Below are 17070 nucleotides of genomic sequence, written 5' to 3' on the forward strand. Positions count from 1 at the left end.
AAGCATTTCACAATATGAAATTAGTTCTAAATGGCAAATGTTTTGGAAACACAACATCAGTGAACTCATAAATATTGGTTTGATGGATGGAATAACATTCGTAACAAGTCTTGTACATCAAGACATATTTTTATTTATATGCTTTAATTTTTTTACAAATTGTATTAAAATGAAATTGGGTGTATGAGATTGACAAAATGAAACAAACTGAATTGTGAATGTTTCCACAAACTTTACAAATTTGTTAAAATGCCCCCAACCCCCTTTCATTAACAGAATGCACAGAGAAAGGCAGCATGGTGTCACAGGCCACTAGTTGCCAAGCACTAAGAGAAGACAGCATAGTTGCCACCAAATAGAGTGGAGTTGGCTTTGAACTCAAAGTTGAACATACCTTTTGCTGCCAAAATATTATCATCAGGAGGAAAAATATTGTTTTATTACTCTGCTTATTTGTAGACTAAGTTAGAATGGTGGCCGACTGTAACTTTGTCCACTAGCAGCAATCAGAATGTACTTGGTGCACGTTATAGCTCATTGAATATTTAGAAAAACACTGCAAAAGGCGTAACATAGTTTTTAGAGGAGTATGAATGTAACGCTTTATAAACTTAAAGACTAATTATCTCCTGCTGTGGCGTAGCAGTTTTGTCAAGGGGGGACATCTGTCCCCGGGCGCGGCATCCAGGGGGCGCCGAATTGATGTTCCCCATTGCATTTTGGCAAACAGGAGGGGGTGCTGAAAACCCTAGCTACGCCTCTGATTCGTGTTATTTCGCTGATAATATGAAATTAATATGCGCTTTATCGTATAGGGATGTGTTGTTTTAACCCGCAATTTACATCACGAACGTCTGTAGATTTTATCTCGAATTTCTTAATGTAAATACAGACGGCAAACTCGAGAATAAAGAATTCATCCTGGACGAATAGTACTAATAGATTTGATTATTCCATCTATCCATCCATTATCCAACCCGCTGAATCCGAACACAGGGTCACGGGGGTCTTTTAGTGCATAAGTAAAAATGCTCGTTAGCATGTTAAAAATGCATTTATCTAATGTATTTTCTAACCTTAATCCCTCTAGAAAACGACAACATCCTTGTAAAAAAGATGAATAAATCAAAGGGAAAGAGACTGACGATGAAATGTGTGATAGACGCAATGAAAAAACAAAGTTTGGGTTCCCCGTGGAATATAGTGCGCCTTGAAAAAAACATACACGAGATTGAAGTCCGGAATTCCCGTTTCAGCCGCCTAAAATCGTGACATTTTGTTCAATTCCCGGACGCTAGGCATAAAACGGGTACGCGATCCATAAAAACGGAACTGACCCGTTCAAACCGGGATGCCTAGCTGCCCTAACTATATGAAGCACAGCAGTAGCTGAAGAACCATGGTTATGTCATAGTTGATCTTGATAAGAGTACTGACAAAACTACGAACGGTACTAAAAGATTACATCTCTATGTTAAACTTTAACAAGAGTTTTATATCCCCAAGTTACTTTTCCAAAGACGTCTTCGCGGAAATTACTCCTATTTCAAAGTCTGTTGATAACTGTTGCAGGCATCAGAGTCATTTCGCAGAGCGCGTGAATTACACAAAACATCACATGGAAGATGTCACATGATTTCATAATCCCGGAAACGATCCAGTGACAATGGGTATGCTTCCTGTTTGTGGTTGGTAACGAGAATGCTGGATTGTTTTCTCACGGCGAACCTTTACAGTAAAAGGGGGTTTTAATGGATAGCAAATTGTATTTTTAGTCTTTGTAGTAAATTAACTTTTTTATTAGGTATTACACAATCTCTTTTAAAAACGCTGCGATTGTAACCCTTCTTAATAGTGTAGTTTGTAAGTGGTGAATCCCAGAGACGTGCTACTTACATTAAAGAGCAGAAATGGATATCAGCCTGTCGGCTTCATTCCTCAAAAGTGAGCTGGCAGCGACCATTGAGCACGCCGTGAAGGGCGCCGTGGAGATCGTGGTCTGGGAGATCACCAAACTGGTCGGAGGGAAGTTCGCCGACTTTCGCATCCAGCTCGCTGAAAAGGAGCAGGAGAACGAAAACCTCAGACTGCGGCTGGAGATCTCTGAGAACGAACTGAACGCTGAACGGCAGAAAGAGAAGGATACTTCGGACAAACAATCCGTGAAATGGAGGACTGGGAGACGGAGCAGCAGCAGGGATGGAGACTCTCATTCACAACCTGCAAAATCTTGCCAGACAGAGACGCGTATACTCCACTTCGGTGAAGAAGGCACGGCAGCCGCTGGCACTAGCGAGACAATATGCCTGGACTCTCCAGCTCCCAGCCCTAGCAGTTTCACTGGTCCTACAAATGAAAAAGAATCCCGGAATATGAAAGAAGCAGCCATCAAGAACCTAATGAACTCCAGCCAGGAGCGGGACATAGAGATCCAGGACTCTGATAAGATTGTAGCAGCGTGCATCGATGAATGGAGAAGGGATATAGAAGGTATACTGTGCTTATTTTAAGAACTTAGAATTCATCTTTCATATATTGTGTGTATGTGTACATATGTAAATATATATATGTACACATGTGCAGGTCTTTAACCTTCTTTCCTTTAAAGCGCGGAAATAACATTTAACCCTTTTTAATCCCTACATACAATATATTTATATAAAGATGCTGTGTAAATTGTACGGTTTTAAATTTATGGATGTGACACCAGGAATAGTCAAATAAAGTTTGCTTCATTCATTTGGGTAGGATGATGTAGAAGGAAATGGCAGGTACAGTCTAAGGTTTAGTTATTTACTTCTTAGCTCAAATCAAATTTCATTTCTCACATACAATTATACAGTTGTAGCGAAATGTTTAGGTGCTAAACTCCAAGTCTGTGCTTTAAAATATAACAGGATAATTAACAATAATACACAACTTTTATAAATATCAGTGCAAATGTCTAGCAGTACTAATCGTTATATTAAAATATGTTATAAAATATAAATAATAAGGGAATTCATGTCATGTAGCTGTAGACACTGTGTCCTCATTTACCATGCAGATGGAATGTGCAGCTCCTCCTTAGTCTCTCAGACCTGGTCTATGGTTTTTCCTGACTGCAACACAGAGAATAGACCTTTTCTGAGATTACTCATATCTTTCATAATTTTCTTTACTTTGATCCAACATTAGTTGGTGTAGATGTTCTGGAAGGTAGGGAATCCACAACTAGTGATGCATGCAGATGAATATCTTTCATAATTTTCTTTACTTTGATCCAACATTAGTTGGTGTAGATGTTCTGGAAGGTAGGGAATCCACAACTAGTGATGCATGCAGATGACAGTATCTGCAGATATTGCTGTTGCTTAATGTGCTTCAGATAAAAAATAATGCTTAGGTTGTGGCTGATATTTTTGTGTTAAGGTGTATATGTACAATACTTAAAAATGCAAATAATGTGCAAAGATGTAAGAAAACAAACTGTAATTTTTACATAGAGGAAAGTAAATATTGTACAACCTTGGTAAATACAACAGGTGTATTTATTACATGTATTGACTTTAGGTGAAAATTCAGCCTTTGTCTATGGTCAGGTTTTCTTCATGCAAATTTCAGTGCTTTGGTTAATCAAAGTCATTATACTTGTTTATCTTTATCAGGTGGAGAATGTGAAAGAGCAACTTCTAAAACAGTCGGTGGGATATCTTGTGGAAGCCATGAAGAAGAAACTGTTAAATGTCAGTGGTACCAGGACTGCACAGAAATTAGGGACCTAAGCTTGGGCAGAAACACAGCTGTTCATGACCTGGAAATTGGATGTGTTAAACCAGAAGTACCAGAGTTAGAAACCATCTATGTTAAAGATGAAGTTTCAGAAGTAGCAACAGGTCACATTAACAATGAAGTCCATAGCTTAGAGTCTCCTCAAGCAGAAAGAGTAAGAAGTAAAATGCACGTTGTCTCTGTGAACCTTGGTTCCACATTTGAAAAGAACACGTCCGCAGTGAGGTCATGTCAATCAGTTAATTCATCACGGTCTGCAAAAAATGAAGGAAATAGACATTCTGTAGCCCAGACAAGCAGAAGGAAGCTTATCGGGAGTCCAGAGAGTGTAACCAGTAGTCAAGTGCAAGACGCAAGAATTCCAGACCACAACATAAGTAAGCTGAAACCTTTTTTTTTAATTTGTGTTCATGTTAATTTAGACCACATTATCTGCAAAAAAATCTCACTTACGCATTTGCTTTAGCTGTAATCTTTTTCTGTCTAAACATTGTGACATATTATGTTTTCCCTTTCAAAAGCTTCCATAGCATCTATTTTTTTTTGTTTATTTCCTTTATCTGGATTTTCATTCTCTTTTTTGGGCATCCACAGGGATGAGACACATTGATCTTATACCATTCACTACTATTTCTTTTCATGCCTTCTTTGTCCAAGTCTTAGTGTTGTCCTCCCATCTTCTTTGCTGCATACGTTTTCAATCAGTTATTTTAGGCCTTGCACACTTCATATAAGAAACATGTTCTCCTGTTTCTTCTTGCCTCAAGACTTACAACTGTCAGGCAATCTCTTTATAAAAGTTGCATAGTTGTTTTCTAAAAGTGTGCAGTCCTTTTTACCTATTTCCACCTTTATAGTTCTGATTCGTTATTAGCTGTTGTGGGCATAAAGGAGAATGAAATTAAAGAAGTAGAGTTTTAGTTTACTGTATCTTGACAGATTTTGAAAATATTTTAGGACACTACAAGTGCCAATCTATCAAGATTCATAAAGGTTTTACTTTTTTTTTTCTTTGAAATAATTGAAAAGGTACAACTTCAGCATGGAAAAGTACAGCTGCATAGTCATTCCAGTCTTTTAATCTCTATGTCATATAAACATTTACTGTATTAAATTACATTTTTTGCTTAAATTTATTATAAGGGGAAAATGAGTCTTTGAGTCACTTCAGTAACTTGATGTTTTAAAAAAGTGATTAGACTTTTCATCCTCAATTATTGTTGTACAGTAAATGCAGGAGAGCAGGCAGAAAACATTGATGATGTCCCAGCAAGGAACAGTAAAAAAAAATGTTAGTTTGGAAACCTTTCAAGTTACAAATGATGGGGAAAGTAGTTGTATGAATACATTGAAAAAATGAGTTAGCATGTCGCAACAGGACATCTTCCATGCTTCAGCATTTGTAAAGGAAGTGTATGGGATTCCTTCAAAACATTCACAACCTAGGGTAAGCAATACCTTCTGTTATCTTTCTAGCTTGATTTCATGTAAATGTGGATGTAATGTTCATGATTTTAGTTAGTTTTTCTCTCTGATTTAATGTTGTTGTTTATTCTATACATGGTGTGAGGTTTTACAGAAATAACCTATTAATGTCAAATTATATGTGAAAACATAAAATACATTTAAAATCGGATTCATCCTTTAGTAAATCATTTATTTTCTGAGGCTTCAGACACAGGACAGCCTGCAGTCAGTATTGTCTGCAGTTTACTTCAGACTAACGTGGATGCATAAATTACAGGGTGGCCTGAAAAATCAGTCTGCCCGTCTATGTAAATTTGTATTTTTTGTGTCTACCAGATAGACTGTGGCTTCAAAATATTTACTGTTGGTAAGTAACATGTGAAGGGTTTTAGAAATGTCTGTACCTGGGATTATCAAATTTACTATTCATTTACAACACGTAAGATGTTAAGAGTTAACAGTATGATAAAATAAAAGTTGGACAGCCTTTGACTTATTTGTCAATGAGTTCAATGTAATAATCATATGCCAAAATTTTCTAGTTAAAATCCACTTCTAAAATTAGATTGGAATTAATGTTCACTCTCATTAAGTATTTTAAAATGCATATTTATCCTTATGATGAATTTTCAAAGGGATGTCGAAGTGGTTCACTAAATTTTCTTTCCTAAAGGTCTATGAGAAATCTGAATCTTATCACTGGTTTTGTGTACCTCATACTTAAATGGGGTTCTCTTCCTACATCTCAGAGTATGCCCTACAATGAAATCCAGGAATGATTTTATGCTTTGCACTTGATGTTGCTGCAATAGGCTCTAACTTCCTCACCCCTGAAATTGGGTAAGATGTTAGGGTGAGGTGACAAGTGATGGATTGGTCGATAACTGAATTGCTAGAATTTGTTTAAAATTATGTTTTTAATAGTATTGTAAATAAAAGTACAGATCTATAATAACTAAAATACTTTATATCTGCACCGTCCAGGTTAAAAAAACATGCTTAACTTATCAGACAAGCATGACAAGTTTTATTGTAGTATAACCATGTGAATTTGAATTTTTGTGAAACATAGTAATTTATTTTAAGTCTCCACATTGATATATACAGTGCATCCGGAAAGTATTCACAGCACATCACTTTTCCATACTTTGTTATGTTACAGCCTTATTCCAAAATGGATTAAATTCATTTTTTCCTCAGAATTCTACACACAACACCCCATAATGACAACGTGAAAAAAGTTTACTTGAGGTTTTTGCAAATTTATTAAAAATAAAAAAACTGAGAAATCCCATGTACATAAGTATTCACAGCCTTTGCTCAATACTTTGTCGATGCACCTTTGGCAGCAATTACAGCCTCAAGTCTTTTTGAATATGATGCCACAAGCTTGGCACACCTATCCTTGGCCAGTTCCGCCCATTCCTCTTTGCAGCACCTCTCAAGCTCCATCAGGTTGGATGGGAAGTGACGGTGCACAGCCATTTTAAGATCTCTCCAGAGATGTTCAATCGGATTCAAGTCTGGGCTCTGGCTGGGACACTCAAGGACATTCACAGAGTTGCCCTGAAGCCACTCTTTTGATATCTTGGCTGTGTGCTTAAGGTCGTTGTCCTGCTGAAAGATGAACCGTTGCCCCAGTCTGAGGTCAAGAGTGCTCTGGAGCAGGTTTTCATCCAGGATGTCTCTGTACATTGCTGCAATCATATTTCCCTTTATCCTGACTAGTCTCCCAGTCACTGCTGCTGAAAAACATCCCCACAGCATGATACTGCCACCACCATGCTTCACTGTAGGGATGGTATTGGCCTGGTGATGAGCGGTGTCTGGTTTCCTCCAAACGTGACGCCTGCCATTCACACCAAAAAATTCAATCTTTGTCTCATCAGACCAGAGAATTTTCTTTCTCATGGTCTGAGAGTCCTTCAGGTGCCTTTTGGCAAACTCCAGGCGGGCTGCCATGTTCCTTTTACTAAGGAGTGGCTTCTGTCTGGCCACTCTACCATAGAGGCCTGATTGGTGGATTGCTGCAGAGATGATTATACTTCTGGAAGGTTCTCCTCTCTCCACAGAGTACCTCTGGAGCTCTGACAGAGTGACCATTTGGGTTCTTGGTCACCTCCCTGACTAAGGCCCCTCTCCCTCGATCGCTCAGTTTAGATGGCCAGCCAGCTCTAGGAAGAGTCCTGGTGGTTTCAAACTTCTTCCACTTACGGATGACGGAGGCCACTGTGCTCATTGGGACCTTCAAAACAGCAGACATTTTTCTGTAACCTTCCCCAGATTTGTGCTTCGAGACAATCCTGTCTCGGAGGTCTACAGACAATTCCTTTGACTTCATGCTTGGTTTGTGCTCTGACATGAACTGTCAACTGTGGGACCTTATATAGACAGGTGTGTGCCTTTCCAAATCATGTCCAATCAACTGAATTTACCACAGGTGGACTCCAATTAAGCTGCAGAAACATCTCAAGGATGATCAGGGGAAACAGGATGCAACTGAGCTGAATTTTGAGCTTCATGGCAAAGGCTGTGAATACTTATGTACATGTGCTTTCTCAGTTTTTTTATTTTTAATAAATTTGCAAAAACCTCAAACTTTTTTCACGTTGTCATTATGGGGTGTTGTGTGTTGAATTCTGAGGAAAAAATGAATTTAATCCATTTTGGAATAAGGCTGTAACATAACAAAATGTGGAAAAAGTGATGTGCTGTGAATACTTTCCGGATGCACTGTAAGGTCATTCTCATGTGTGCTTCTTTTCTAGTACTAAGCAGAGACTCCTAGGCAAGTCATGGGAAAGAGGTAAACCACAATCACTTCACAGGCGATGTTGTTTACTGATAGAATATAGAGTATGATCATAACAGATATGCCTCCAGTTTCAACAGCAGATGGAGATTTTCAAAAGGTGATTTCCACTTACAGTGCTGTAATCACTTGCCATCTAGAACACATTTCTTAAAATGATTGAAGAAAAACACAAACAGTTCAAATAAAACACAGATAAACTAGGATCATTACATTTACCACAACTGGCATTTTCACTGAAACCTTATTAACTGTGTCAGGATAATATCCTTATTACCATGAGTTGCATATTTGTGACTCAGAGAAACAAACACCATCTTAACTTTAATCCAGAACAGTATTAAAGTTCATGTACTGATGCATGCTTTTAAGTCATTTGAATTCACTGTGCTGTTCTTAACTGGAGAGCAATGCATTACCATTTGACATTTTCTGCAGTAGTGAAAGGAGTTCAGAACATGGTGCAGAATGTAGAGTTAAGCACTGCTCCAGGCCTACATTCCAGGTTGCATCAAAAAGACAAATCACAAAGAGATAGGAAGGAGTACGACTACAAGTTTGAATCCAATAGTATTCTCATTGGTGCTGCCCTTGATCTTAATCTAGAAAATCAATCTGTTGACTGTAGCATAATGAGACAACTAAAAATGCTTTGTCTAGTAATATACTGTACCACAAGATGAACTCTCATGTCCAGAGGAGAGTATCCTATCCTTTTCCTACAGATTTCTTGACTGGAGAAAGGATGAGGAGTAGCATAACCACGTTGTGACGGAAGATTGTTACATTTTTAGGATCACAGCCTCGTGTTATGATGGAAAGTAAATGATAGCTGATTTTCTACACTTGCATGCTGAGCAACGTCTTTCAAAAACATCTTCACCAATGAACCACTTTTTTTTTCTGCTTTAGCCTTGAGCAAACTTAGGGCTTGAGCTTATTAATATGTTTATTTTTCATGGAGTGTATGTATAGTTTTGTTTTTGCATATATGTGCTGCAAAGAAGGAGATGGAAATGTGTTGTGATTTACATTTCAATAAAGTATTTTTAAATCAGATGTTTAACTGTTTTTTTTTTTTGTTTAATTGAATAAATTGTCAGCATATTCAGCAGCATACTCATAAATTGTGATAGGGAACAATCAATAATTTCAATCTTAAATCGCATAATGGATAAAATGTTATCATCCATAGTGTACAAAAAGTCCTGTAAATGTGTATTGTATATTAATTAGCCTCATCAACATACTTTCCTGCTTGTATAATTCCTATTTCAAGTACAGGCTGAGTTAACTGAGCAAGTGAAGGTGAATCTTTAATGAATAAGTATAAAATGCAACAAACATACACATTTTACTGATAAACTGAAATGTAATTGCTGATTTTAACTGACTTGATATCTTTTCATTGTTTCTTGTAAATTTTTGTTAATTTATTTAGAGGTACCAGAATTACTAAAATTACGAAAATAAGATGTCTAAAAGAGCAAAATTAAATGAATTCACCAGATATAGTTTTACATTTCACATATATTACATATACTTTTTACCTTATAATAAGCAATACATACCAGTATGTGGTTGTATTAAATAGTTCATAATAGTTAAAAGTTTGGATAATTTCAAAGAAAAGATGTTCTAAAAAATATACTTCACATTGATATATAAGTGTTTTTGTTTATACAATGCTGTGTATACAAAAACCAAGCAGACCTTGTAAAGTTTAGTTCTTTTTGTTTGGCTACATGACTAGACTGGTAGATTTAATAGAGGAAGTGTTGTTTTGTGCATTAATCTTTGGATCACATTATTTACACATTTATTTAAGGTACAATAATAGATGAGCAATTCTAAATTAATTGATTGCAGATTAACTGCATTGGCATGCATTTTCAGCAAGTCCAGTCAACGGAGATCTGTACAGAGCAAATATCCATAGTTCAAATTATAAAATGTTATTGTTACACCAAATGAAATGAAAGACAAGTACTTTCTTATAGGGGTTGTTTTATAAAGCGCTAAAAATTGTAAATATTCTTGAAATACTGTAAGAAATTTTAAGAGCGCAAGGTAGAGGTTCTAGAATTTACTGTTTAGTGTGGTGTTGGTTAGTGTTGGGGAAGCAAAATGATCTAGAATGTCAACGTTTTATTCTAGTATACTGAAATTTTTATTTGCACCTTTTCTGATACAATTGTAATATTCAAAAGAATGCACATATAGAAAAGGAATACAGCATAGAGCAAAGTACAGGTGTTCTTAACTTACTTTTGATCTACACACTATTTTATTTGACTTCTATTAATGAATAACAGGCCGATATACTTGTGTTGCATGTTTTGCATGTATATTTGTCTTTTTATCAACATTAGAACAATCTAGATGAGAACAGGCCACTTAGCCCAACAAGGATTGCAAGTTGTATCCACTTTATTCTTCTAAAAAAAAAAAAATAAATAAAAAATTGTCTAGTTTTGAAAGTCCCTAAAGGCTTGCTGTCTACCATGCTACTTGGTAATTTTCAAGTACAGTGGAACCTCGGTTCATGACCATAATTAATTCCAAAACTCTGGTCGTAACCCGATTTGGTTGTGAACCGAAGCAATTTCCTCCCATAGGATTCTATGTAAATACAATTAATCCATTCCAGACCGTACGAACTGTATGTAAATATATTTTTTTTTAAATTTTTAAGCACAAATATAGTTAATTATACCACAAAATGCACAGCATAATAGTAAACTAAATGTAAAAACATTGAATAACACTGAGAAAACCTTGAACAACAGAGAAAAATAACACTGCAAGAGATCGCGCTATAGCGCTACGAACCGTTCGCTAAAAACACTTTTTAATGAGGTTTAAGCACAGGGAAAAAAATGAACATATGAAAATCCGTAATTTAATAAACCACCAAGAAAAGTAACATTGCAACAATGCACGCTACGAACTGATCGCTGTAAACAGAAGTGTAAACAAAAACAAGCCTGTTTTATTCTTTAACTGCCTTCTCTGTCCAGCCCCCTCTCTCTCTCTCGCTCGCGAGCCTGTGTGTGTGTGTGTGTCTCTCTCTCGTGCGCCTGTGTGTGTGTCTCTCTCTCGCTTGCTTGCGCTCTCTCTCTCTTTCTCTCTCGCTCGCTCGCTGCACATGGAATGAACAGGGAGAGACTGAACACGTGCAGAAATCATCGGCACGCACAAACCGAAAGGGAAACTGGCTTCTTCGTATACCGAGTGTGTGGTCGTGAACAGATGCAAAAGTTTGGCGAACTTTTTGGTCGTAAACAAATTTGTACGTGTTCCGAGACGTTCGTGAATCGAGGTTCCACTGTACCTATGGTTATTTCAAGTGTCCATGCTGCTGCGTACTTTAATGCTATTGTACCTTCTACTGGGCTGTAAAGATAAATCAAGAACAGTTTGCAGTGGGCTTGGTTATACGGTTCTGACTTTATTACAGGTGAAAACATCTCTGCATTTAATAAGTCAGAGCCTTTTTTTTTTATTAAAGACATCATAAGAAAAGATTGATAAGAATTGTATCACAGCGTACATTGATTAAAAGAAACCTTACTAAATCTAAAAATAACCAACCTTAATAAAAGGAAAAATGATTGTGTGTGTGTGTGTCTGTTTATCTATCTGTCCATCCGGTTACTATCTCTGTTTTATGTAATTTAATATGGGATTGTTAAACACAGTGCTAATGTTTGTGATGCATCTTCTTTTTTGCAATGAATTTTATTACTACTTGCATTACAAAAATACATTCCAATAAATGGTGCACAGTACATGTTAATTCAGAATATCTCTGAGAGTAACTACCATACAGACAGAAATTAGCTTATTAGATTTCCCTCTTACATATGAATGATCTTCCCTCATACATATGTATGAAAGGGTTTTTGATTTTTTTTTTTTTTCAGTTTTACATACGCACAATTACTGTTTACAATACTTACATTTTAAAATTTTAATTGCAGTAACTCTCCTCAATCAAGTTTAATCAAATTTAGGGTCAGTAAACATACTGTACTAGGAATATTAGGATAGTTTTGATGAGACCAGGCCATTCAGCCCAACAAAGCTAAGCAATTTTACCAAAGTAGCACCAAGTTTAAGAGTTTTAAATACACAGCGTTTACAAACATATTGCCAGTTTTCTTAATAGTTTTAACACATTTTTTTATCCTGGTGCAATAACTTCAGTGTTAACGTTTGTCAAATAAAAGAGAATAATAAACTGTAGTATATGGCAAAGTGTAATTTAATTCTATCATAGTGTTATTGCCAGTTAGTCCTTCTAGTACTAAAATAACCATCGTAATTGTCAAACTGAAAAGTCAGGATTTGTGCATTTGTCCCTGGCTTGATTATTATTTTTTTGCAAGTAAAAATGATTACTACTCTATGTATGACAGTAAACATGAAAATAAACTTAAGATGTTTTGGATTGTATCTGTTAGCAAATCATGTCCACATCCTTTTATATATAATATAGTAGGGAATGTTAAGCACAGAGTGAGTCAAAATTATGTTAACACTAATGGTACTGCTATGTATCTACTTATATACAAGTTTTGTGAACAATTTATGTGCCACATGTGGTACATGTGTCGAACATGGTGGCAAACAGGTTGAGACATTACTGTAAATCATCTTGCACATATGAAGTATGTTTCGTGAATAGATTGTTTCCGCTGTTCAAATGTTAATATAATTTTGACTCGCTCTATATGTTGTGTGAACAGTTATTCCAGCATGAAATAAAATTAATTTTACTTTCCATTCAGTTGACCTGATGAGGGTAAACAGTGAAAACACACCAAATTAAACCTGTTGACTGGTTTTGTGTGCCATCCCGTTCTTAGAAACAGTCTAGGTACTTCTTATGGATTTCTGGGTAATCTGAGTAAGCAGGAAATCTCATCCCAGCACATCTATCTATCTATCTTGGGTGTATCTGTAGTTCTTCCCCTAATGTGTTGTGGTAATAATTATAATTTTTTTCAAAGAGCCTTTTTTTGATTGTTTTTATCTTCTATGCATCCATTCATGTTTACATTTAACTACAAACAGGTACAGTGGTTAAACACAGCCATGTCCTTGGTCAAACGTCATTAGTTAAATCTTTTACTGGTTTAAATAATGAATAAGCTGAAACACTTTTTGATCTTTATACAAATTTAAATTAAGACCCTGTAAAATGTATCTCTCTTAAGGGAAACATTTGACAATATCCAGTCTAAGACTATTTAATAATTTATGATTTGATAGAGTTTGATAGTTAGGTGGCTTCTGGTTTTCTTTAATAAAATCTATTTTGAAAACTTTAATTTGTAAAAATGATTAAGTTAACAAGAAAATGTCTGTTTTTATTGATTTGGTTTGTTACTCCCAGTGCTTGGATATATAAGGAAAGCAAGCTTTACAAGGCTCATATGATTACTATCTAGTAGATGATTAAAAAAGAAAAGAGTACAAAAATATATAAACTGAGGTATGCAGTCATATGAAAAAGTTTGGGAACCCCTCTCAGCTTGCATAATAACTGACTCTACTTTCAACAAAAAAGATAACAGTGGTATGTCTTTCATTTCCTAGGAACCTCTGTGTACTGGGGTGTTTTCCAAACAAAGGTTTTTAGTGAAGCAGTATTTAGTTGTATGAAATAAAATCAAATGTGAAAAACTAGCTGTGCAAAAATTTGGGTCCCCTTGTAATTTTGCTGACATGAATGCATATAACTGCGCAATACTGATTACTTGCAACACCAAATTGGTTGGATTAGCTCATTAAGCCTTGAACTTCATAGACAGGTCAGTTGCAATTTGTGCTTCCCTTTGACTCTCCTCTGAAGAGTGACAGCATGGGATCCTCAAAGCAACTCTCAAAAGATCTGAAAACAAAGATTGTTCAGTCTAATGGTTTAGGGGAAGGCTACAAAAAGCTATCTCAGAGATTTAAACTGTCAGTTTCAACTCTAAGGAACGGAATCAGGAAATGAAAGGCCACAGGCACAGTTGCTGTTAAACCCAGCAGGTCTGGCAGGCCAAGAAAAATACAGGAGCAGTATATGTGCAGGATTGTGAGAATGGTTACAGACAACCCACAGATCACCTCCAAAGACCTGCAAGAACATCTTGCTGCAGATGGTGTATATGTACATCGTTCTACAATTCAGTACAATTTGCACAAAGAACATCTGTATGGCAGGGTGATGAGAGAGAAGTCCTTTCTGCACTCACACCACAAACAGAGTCGCTTGTTGTATGCAAATACTAATTTAGACAAGCCAGATTCATTTTGGAACAAAGTGCTTTGGACTGATGAGACACAAATTGAGTTATTTGGTCATAACAAAAAGTGCTTTGAATGGTGGAAGAAGGACACCGCATTCCAAGAAAAACACCTGCTATCTACTGTCAAATTTGGTGGAGGTTCCATCATGCTGTGTGGCTAGTTCAGGGACTGGGGCCCTTGTTAATGTCGAGGGTCGGATGAGTTCAACCCAATATCAACAAATTCTTCAGGATAATGTTCAAGCATGAGTCACAAAGTTGAAGTTACACAGGGGCTGGATATTCCAGCAAGACAATGACCCAAAACACAGTTCGAAATCTACAAAGGCATTCATGCAGAGGGAGAAGTACAATGTTCTGGAATGGCCGTCACAGTTCCCTGACTTGAATATCATCGAAAATCTATGGGATGGTTTGAAGCAGGCTGTCCATGCTCGGCAGCCATTGAATTTAACTGACCTGGAGATATTTTGTATGGAAGAATGGTCAAAAAAAAATTCCATCCAGAATCCAGACACTCATCAAAGGCTATAGGAGTTGTCTAGAGGCTGTTACATTTGCAAAAGGAGGCTCAACTAAGTATTGATGTAATATCTCTGTTGGGGTGCCAAAATGTATGCACCTGTCTAATTTTGTTAGGATGCATATTGCATATTTTCTGTTAATCCAATAAACTTAATGTCACTGCTGAAATACTACTGTTTCCATAAGGCATGTCATATATTAAAAGGAATTGGCTACTTTGAAAGCTCAGCCAACGATTAACAAAAATCCATAGAATTAAGAGGGGTTCCCAAACTTTTTCATATGATTGTAAGTGGAATGTAGTATTTAACAGTATCTGATTAGTAACGGAAAACAATACACTTATGAAACTGAGGAATCCTTTCAAACTAGACAAGCTGTATCAAATTACAACTCAGCCGAGTCTATTTTGGAAAAGTAATGGAGCAGTTCTATCATATAGTGCACTGAGTAGCCTACCATTTTAGAAGTAGTACTAGAACCAGTAGAGAATAAAGGATTCTTAGGAGTAGGACCTGGCCTAATTACACACCAGTAATTATGTATTTGTTTGTTTCTTTCTCCAATTTCGATGTAGATACAGAAGAGCAAACTCATTTCTACCGTAAAATCCCATCTCGTGAGAAACAACATCCAAAGAAGTCAATAAAGAACATTCAGCGAGAAGACCCTGTCAACAAAATGAAAAACTGTGGTAAAGCCTTACAGCAGAAGTCTGTACCTTCAGTTCCTTATGGAAATGCAGCCTTTTTACCATCTGTAGGCTTGAGCAGCTTGGATACCTTTGGCAACTTGAATGGGTGGCATCAGTGTGATGACTGTGGAAAAGTGTTCACTCAGCTCGGCAACCTGAGGATCCACCGGCGTACTCATACCGGAGAAACCCCTTATCCCTGCAATGAGTGTGGTAAACGATTTAGCCAGTTAGGCAATCTGCGTCGACACCAGCGTATCCATACTGGTGAGCGGCCTTACTGCTGTACTATGTGTGGAAAAAGGTTCCGTCACTCTGGGGCCTGCAAGCGACACCAGCGAGTTCATGTGGGAGAACCCCTGCATCCATGCCAAGAGTGTGGAAAATGTTTCAGCAAGTTGCGGCTCCAGAAGCACCAAAAAGTTCACATGAGAGAGAAACTGGTGAAGATTATGAATGGCATCTGAGAAAATTTGAATGAAATGGTTAAAATAAAAAAGAATGTCCTGTCAGAGGATTGTCATCTGTACCTTCAACTATGTGATGCATGACTTGAAATAGTCTCAAAACAGTAAAGCATTTTCAAAAAAACAACTATACTTGAGTAACAACTACTGACTTTGTTAGCAGTGTGCCATTTGTTCATTTATTAGTTTCATTCTGTCTTGTTACAGAAAAATATGGATTTTTTGACTTGGGAATAAGGTCATTCTTAAATCAAAAGTAATTGTTTGCCTATTAGTACTTCAGACTCAACATTCAGAAATAAACCTACTCTTTCATGTAATTATGTCTATTCAGTATCTTTCATAGAATTTAATATTATTTCTAAATCTGAAAGTTTAAACAGTTTCCATATTATAGTAAACACCGTGCTGTACCTCAGTCATAAATATATCAAATATACTGATAACAGCAAGAAATGCCAGCAGTATGTTAAACAAATTGTGGTTCGTTGACAGTAAGGATACAACTTAATGTTTGATAATCATACAGTGTGGGTAATTCACTAAAATATTAATTTCTTTTACTTTAAAATTAGGCCTTCAAGTTATATTAAGTAAGCTAGCACCTTGGGATTATTTATTTTATTGACATAATTTGTGGCATTGCAACTTTATATGGCAATTGATTTTTGTATGCTTTGTCATTTTTTAATCTAACCCAGCTAGCACAGGGTGCCAGTCCATCGCAGGGTGAACCCACACACTAGGGCAAATTTAGTGTTGCCAGTTCACTTAAACCTGCATGTCTTTGGACAGTGGGAGAAAATTCACACAGACATGGAGAGAACATGCAGTGACATGAATGCTGGTCTCTTTACTGTAAGGCACCACCGTGCCACCCTATATGCTTTATAGTCCTTTGAATTTTACAATAACTCTAGTCAGAACTTGCCCAGATTTTTTTTACTTTAAATCATAACATTTAATCCAGTCCAACACTGATTGAGACAAAAGTGTCTATCCATGGATGGGGTGCAAATGTATTGCATGGCT

The 17070-nt window shown here is 36.6% G+C and overlaps 1 protein-coding gene across 1 annotated transcript; it reads left to right on the forward strand.

The window, feature by feature from the left end:
• The first annotated feature begins 1682 nt into the window (after positions 1 to 1682).
• LOC114649060 (zinc finger protein 252-like) lies at positions 1683 to 16358 on the forward strand. The gene is made up of 3 exons (XM_028798476.2): positions 1683 to 2490; positions 3648 to 4148; positions 15455 to 16358. The coding sequence occupies exons 1-3, from the start codon at positions 1911 to 1913 to the stop codon at positions 16036 to 16038; spliced, it is 1665 nt and encodes a 554-aa protein (XP_028654309.1). The 5' UTR covers positions 1683 to 1910; the 3' UTR covers positions 16039 to 16358.
• Positions 16359 to 17070: the final 712 nt, after the last annotated feature.

The sequence above is a fragment of the Erpetoichthys calabaricus genome, chromosome 3 (assembly GCF_900747795.2).
Source record: "Erpetoichthys calabaricus chromosome 3, fErpCal1.3, whole genome shotgun sequence".
Taxonomy (NCBI): domain Eukaryota; kingdom Metazoa; phylum Chordata; class Cladistia; order Polypteriformes; family Polypteridae; genus Erpetoichthys; species Erpetoichthys calabaricus.